Source organism: Colias eurytheme, chromosome 22 (genome assembly GCF_061535395.1).
Source record: "Colias eurytheme isolate Ceu_HAF_F1 chromosome 22, ilColEury1 Martin Lab GWU primary, whole genome shotgun sequence".
NCBI classification, from domain to species: domain Eukaryota; kingdom Metazoa; phylum Arthropoda; class Insecta; order Lepidoptera; family Pieridae; genus Colias; species Colias eurytheme.
Window position 1 is genome coordinate 3,796,234 of NC_143001.1, and position 7,135 is coordinate 3,803,368.

General features: G+C 32.0%; 1 protein-coding gene across 1 annotated transcript; it reads right to left on the reverse strand.

Annotated features, from left to right (window-relative positions):
- Positions 1-253: 253 nt before the first annotated feature.
- Positions 254-5,265, reverse strand: Vajk4 (chitin-binding protein vajk4). Its single transcript, XM_090114898.1, has 2 exons — positions 5,171-5,265; positions 254-1,630 (listed from the first exon to the last, which is right to left on the reverse strand). Exons 1-2 carry the CDS (start codon positions 5,180-5,182, stop codon positions 554-556), a joined length of 1,089 nt encoding a protein of 362 aa, XP_089971024.1. The 5' UTR covers positions 5,183-5,265; the 3' UTR covers positions 254-553.
- Positions 5,266-7,135: the final 1,870 nt, after the last annotated feature.

Consider the following 7,135-nt stretch of genomic DNA (forward strand, 5'->3'; position numbering starts at 1 on the left):
TAATCAAGCCTTTATAACTTCATCGGATGAATAAATCTCCCATAAATTATAGCGTTTATTTCTCAGAAACCTAGCTAGCATGACGTAGCCGCTTTATATGAGATCTATTACTAAATGTTTCAGCCATATTTACGCAACTATTACTAGTAGATACTTAGGATTTGGACTTTCAAATCTTTATATCTTTAGTACCTATTACTTGCAGTTTCCTTAACTTTTATGATTATAATAAGGGTTAAATAAAATTAGCACATATTTATAACTTTTTTATTATATCAGCCTCAACGTAAGGTAATTGCAAAAGTATCACTTTCACAAATACATAAAACAAGCATAAACAAGTAATAACAGATCATTCTTTAGATTTCTATACACGACATTCAAGTTGGGAAATGCGTTTGATAAATATAATCAATCACAAAGAATTTTCACGCTTCTAGAACGTTCTGGAAGCGTCAAAATCTTAAATTTACATACACACTACGAATACTAATGATCACATTTCGAACTTAACCTATAAGGTACTGGTGTGAGACCTAATTTGTATTGCTGTTTAATGCCAGCCGTGGTGCTCTTCTTTCTTCAGATGTACGGGAACGTGGACCTTCACGGGGTATGGGACCTCATGGACGAGGGGCACTGGGACATCCTTGTACACGGGGTATGGCTTGTCAATGGGCACCTTAACTTCATAGGGGACCTTCTTCTCAACGGTGTAGGGAAATTTCTTGTATACATCATAAGGCTTGGGCACGAGCACCTTGACTGGAACTGGGTAGGGCTTCTCAACCTCCACCTTGTAAGGTTTGTCGACTGGAACCTTAACTTCGTAGGGGACAGGCTTGTGTACGGTTACGGGGTAAGGCTTTTCGACGGACACTGGGTAAGGCTTCTCGACGTATACGTGGTAAGGCCTGTCTACTGGGACCTTGACTTCATAAGGCACCTTCTTGACGACTTCGTAGGGCTGGGGCACTTTAACTTCGTATTTCACGGGGACGGGTACTTTCTTTTCAACGGTGTAGGGCTGGGGGTATGGGACCTTCACTTCATAAGGTACTTTCTTTTCAACGGTGTAAGGGGTTGGTACTTTCACTTTGACTTCGAAGGGCTTGTCGACGGGGACCTTGACTTCATAAGGTACCTTCTTTTCAACTGTGTAAGGTTCGGGAACGTATACTGGGTATTTGACGTACTCCTTGACGGTAACTGGGACCTTCTTTTCGACGGTGTAAGGCTGGGGATAAGGTACTTTGACTTCATAAGGCACTTTCTTTTCAACGGTGTATGGGACGTGTTTCTCGACGGTGTAGGGGACGGGGACCTTCTTGATCACTTCGATGGTCTTGACGTGGTGATGGTGACTGTGTCCGTGGTCGCTTTGGATTGGTTTCCATGAGTCGCCGGAGACACCTCCGAATTCACCACCATGTCCGCTGAAGTCTCCACTGCTGAAGCTGTGGCCTCCGTAGCCGCCGTGACCGCCATCACCGATCTGGTAGCCTCCACCGTAGGAGCCGGTGTCGTAAATGCCCCGTTTGTCCTGCTTCTTCTCTTCTGTGGCAGCGTTCTTGGTGCCCTTCTCTTCGGTGGCGAGGGCCACCACCGCCAGTGAGGCAACTAATACAACCTGCGAACAAGTATAAAGTTTAATTATATGTATACGAGATAAATATTTCATGCACGAACTTTATTAATCCAACTCTAGCCACGATATTATAATCTGTACTTATAGTATTGTAGTGTGACTTATGCGGAAATTAATAGTAGGGCAACAAAAGACATAAAACCGTACTCAATAACAAATTCAAGTAGTTCGTTACCGGCTCGTATCGACTCTACGAATCTATGTTCAAGCGCTCTACTTACTTTCTATTTCATTTAAATTTACATGCTTTAAATCTCCGCTATGTCTCAAACATTTTAATGCGGGTTTAATCCCACGTGATCGACATTTAAAATATTTAATAGGTGTTAAGAGATGTTTCTATGTTAACGTATATCCTTGTAAAAAAGAAATCGCCAATACATTAAAGTTTTCCATTACTACAAAAATATTATGTTCCAACTCTAGCCACAAAAAATGAGTAATGTTGATTACTACGTTCTTATATATGATTTAGAATTAAACAATAAAATTAATAAAATCATTTAACTACGTTTTAAATAATCAATGAATAAATTTTTATTTATCGACACAAGATCAACACAATATTTGCATACATTTGACATTCAAACACAAACAAATGTCAAAGAACAAAAAACCCAAATGTAAAATTAATATGATCAAATTTAGCAAAAAATAACGCAATTTGTATCGGAAGTATTTCAATACATTATTAGTAATTATACAACAAATTAGATGATAAAATCAGCACGCTTCGCTCAGTACAGTGAATGAAACATGGCTTGCATAATTTAGCTACCGAGTTATTAGGGTCATATGAGATTGTCTAATTTATGTACTAGATATTATAACTATGATTTTAACATTTATAAATTGAGTCGTTCTTTGTATTTGTTGATTACTTATACTTATGTGTATATACTGGCTATTATTAATTAATTATTAATATGTATAATTGACATGAACATACAAGGAAACAATTTATTTTATAACAATTAAAATTAGTTTATAATGAATTTGTATGTTTTGGGTTGGTAAATTAATTATAATCGATTAACGATGCTAATGAGGATGTCTATAATTTAAAAAATGAATAGTCTCATCCGTTAATTAATATTTTATCTAATTCCAACACATATACAACTCAAAAGTCACATTTGCATTTCTAGTACTTCTAATTTTTATTATAACATGAGTGCAAACAGAAAAAACAAAAGAAGACAGTATGAATGACATACGTCACGGATCGATCTTTACCAAGTTCTTTGCCAATTCTTTACATCTAAGTCAATTCTGAGTTATCTGTGCAAAAAATAGTCAACAATGATAAACATTCGTTTAATTGCTTCAATCAAAATTGCTATTCTCACAAGTCACAATACAGCGACTTTCGCGAGTCACTTACTTGTGTTTTTAACGCAAGTTTAACTATTGTTTAAAACTTTCTACGTTTTCTATATACATACGTTATATCATTATTTTTAAGTAGTGCCACTTTTGGATTACGTAATCTATAATTTTGGTCACTAAAATTTAACCCAATTATTGTAGCGACTTTCCCGAAGAGACGCAGTTTTTACTTTTTCTATGAACTTGTTGATGCTATTAACTCGCTCAAATGAATGATTTTATTAACAACTTTAGCTCATAATTTATATTCAATTAATACTTTACACTGACAATGAAAGATACAGATAATGTACCGATAAATTTAAAAATAAATTAGCCCTGTTATAATCCATTTAAGAACAGAAGCTTCCGACATCATGCTTTATTACACTCACACATGTAATTACTTTAGTTACGTCATTTAACGTGATAAAAGAAAGTGAATTAGATTTGATCACGTGTATACGCACTTGTATACCTTCCATATAAAATATTACAAGAAAACTTGACATTCCGGTCAATAACCTGCGAGTTTTGCGCGGGAAAACAAGAAATCAAGATCAAGCGACCATAGATAACCATTGCATTTCCGAGTTATAGACAAGTTATGCTATTTATAGTAATGTATCGTCGCCTGTCTCTGAAAGAAAGTTATGTCTGGTTGTAAACAAACACTACATAAACATTAAAAATCTACTGAGGAATTTTATCGTCATTCTTCATACAGATAGTATCTAAGGAATTTCGTTCTAATTAAATACAATTACCAAACAGAAATTATATTATTTTCCTCATTACAAGCATATTTCGAAAATTACCAAATAATAATTCGCAACAACGCAAAAGTTGATTTTTTCGTTATCTAGATGTTAAAATTTCGTTAATAATCCAAATATGAATTAAATTAGAACGGCCGGGCACTCAATGCGCTTTTTTAATTTTTCGAATTACTGAAGTCTGAATACAATTTATTTTGCCGTGTGTTTGTATTTTGATTGGGTATGAATTATATTATTATAAGTTATTCCTCATTGAACACAAATTGCATTCTTCAACTAATAGTAACACCTCATAATACATTTTCTATTACATCATTCAATAATATGTTACAAGACATAATATCAAATAATCACACTGTAAAGAACATTATGAGTACCTAATAATAGCTTTTACTTAATGGATTACTATCGTTATGTTAACTGAATTATAGTTATTTTGTGATGAAATATATTCATAAGACATTAAGTCATTAATAGTCTTGTTAAAATATAAATTATATAATATGCAAATGCAAAATTCACGATATTATGACAAAAATATACTAATACTAATTAAAAGTCGTATTAATATATCTTTTTTTTGTATTTCGTATCTTAAAATGCTCTACCATAGCTCAAAAAGATATAATTTAAATGCATTCGGTCTATTTTAAACCGTAAACAATAGTTACAACAATTTAAACACCAAAACAAAATTAACATTCACATCGTAAAATGTACGTAACATTTCAAATGAACAAAACAATGCTACAGTACTATAAATTTCCATGGCTATAATTTTGTTTCACGTAGAAACAGAAAGTGAAATGCAAATTACCTTAGAACAACGCGAAGCTAAGGAAAATTAGTTAAACGCTATGCCTAGCATGTTATTAGCTAAATCGCTTTTTATGTAACAACAGCTCAATAGACCGTGGGAATAAGCCTATCATTAGTCAGACTAGTTTTGTTTTTCCCTTTATCTATTAATTTGTCTATTAGTACACTGTTTTGTTACGATTTACGTGATGTGAAATGAGTAAACTGATAATGGATCAAAAAAGGTAGTAAAAAAGCTTATCAAGTTTTCCTTTGAGAGATTAGACGGATTAAGAAAACACGGGAAAATTTTATTGTTTGAAATTTTTGCCACCATTTTTTTTTTATTTTAATTAAGAAACAAATAACATTTTACTTAACCAATTCCATTTCTACAAGCATGAAATTTTATTTTTGAAAATAAAAAACCAAAAATAATTTTCAAAATCAGCAAACCCGTTCGATCCTATCAAGGATACCATAGACGTGCCCACGTTTTTTTTCACAATCCATTTTTTGCGCGGGAAATTTTGTTTCGATTTTCAAATCACTGTCACACACACTTCACTTGACTCACCGTTAATTTCATGTTGCTGTCTTCGTCGTCGAAGACCGGTTGGTGCTGGTAAAATTGTCCGATCACTCTTTATACCGTCCCTCCCACTACGCCCACACAAGAAGGGTGAATGCTTGGGCCCGATAATTTTATGTGTTAATTGTAATATACTTATTTGTTGCAAATTAGAGCGATGTTTTGATTGTTTTCGATTTTGAGATAGTTTCATTTGGCGTTTATTGTGAAGGTTGGAAATATAAAAATTACATTAAACATAACAATTGAAAAAAAAATTAAGCAATGAGCCAAATTTTTGCGACACTTAATTTTATTATGAATAATTTTTTGTATTAAATATTCATCTAATACTTCCTGAAAATTGAGGGAACATGTGACAGTTTCTCTTTCTTTTGTTAAAGCTAGCTCTAACAAAATGCCTACCTGATTAACTAAAAACCTTAACTTTTTTACAATTTAATTATAACTATGTATATGTTTGAAATAGACACAATGTATAATATCTTATCTATATTCGTACATAAACATCCATCGTACCGTCTAAATTTTCAAGGTATAATATCCACTTCCCTTGCAATTTGTAGACTTCATTTTAGTTTGGTTATAAAGAGACAAACCTTAATAAATGCGACAGCATTAATATTTTTAAATTATAAACCCACCGTTGTAATTTTTAAGTAAATTAAGATTAAAAGCTAACATCATAGTATAGACAACTTTAAATACAATTAATTTTAAGAAAAGCTCTATTTTGTTATCTTCTTAAAAATATTATTTTTGTATGGAATATTAATACTATTGTTGTAAAACATTTATATTTATGCCTATGTCTTTACGAATGTTATAGTCAAACCTCTGAAATTACGATTTTCCTTATATTTGCAACCCCAACGGGCTATGCTCTATATTGTTCTCTAAAAACATTATTCCTTAAAATAAAGAATATTAAATATATCTAATATTGAAATAGTATACGAGTAATTTTATGGACATAAACCGCATGCAACTTGCGTAATTGCTGCTTCAATTACCTACAAATGGATAGACAATCATCAAGACATTTAATGATCAGTATAAAATGTAACAGCTAAAAAGCTGCTATATTAAGCAGGGAAGGAAGAGATGTAAATTGAAATAGTTCATTGAAATTTATACATCGTTTAAAGTATTTATGTAGCAGTTTCAATAAAAATGTAGAGATTAGGAAACTCTATCACCCTAGAAACTCTATCACTACTTGGAATATATTGAATTCAGAAAGCTATCAATTAGGCTGTAATATTATTAATTCTCTTTCGTAGTTGATCAGGCTGTTTCATCTTAAAGGTTTAAATTATAACATGAAATTAAAGGAAAAATATTAAAAGTAGGTTGAAATGTTCCATGTCTAGTCCACGCCTATTAAATTTGCTGCATTTTTCACTGATTTTATTGTCTCTATTTTAAATTTATATTCTCTATAATTGCAATATCTGTTTCCATGCAATTATAGCCTTATTTAAAAATTTTAATTAACATAATCTCTACTAATTCTTATTTGTATTCTGTAAAAAGTGAAAAGATTCTTAAGCCAACTTGCTAAAATTATGCAACGTTGCTAAAAATGTGCATCAAGCGTGTTATCGAGACGAACATATCTTATTTCAACATTAAAATTCTTTGCTTCAAATATCAACTGGCAACATTTGATTCCAATGTCATAGCGAAAGAAGACGATTGGCGAATAAAAAAATTAGCATAAAAAAGATATTAACTAAATACTTTTGGTCGTTTGTTATTGCACCTGAACATTGTTTTCATACTTCAAAAAAATATGAAAAAATGTTAGGGACAAAGTTGCAATGAACAATAGATTACCTAGTTGTTATCAGCATGTTTTTGGTAACATTTTACATTTAGGAAAAAGCTTAGGAAAAAGTCATTGCCCATTATCTGTATAATAAAGAGCTTTTTGAATCAAATGAAATA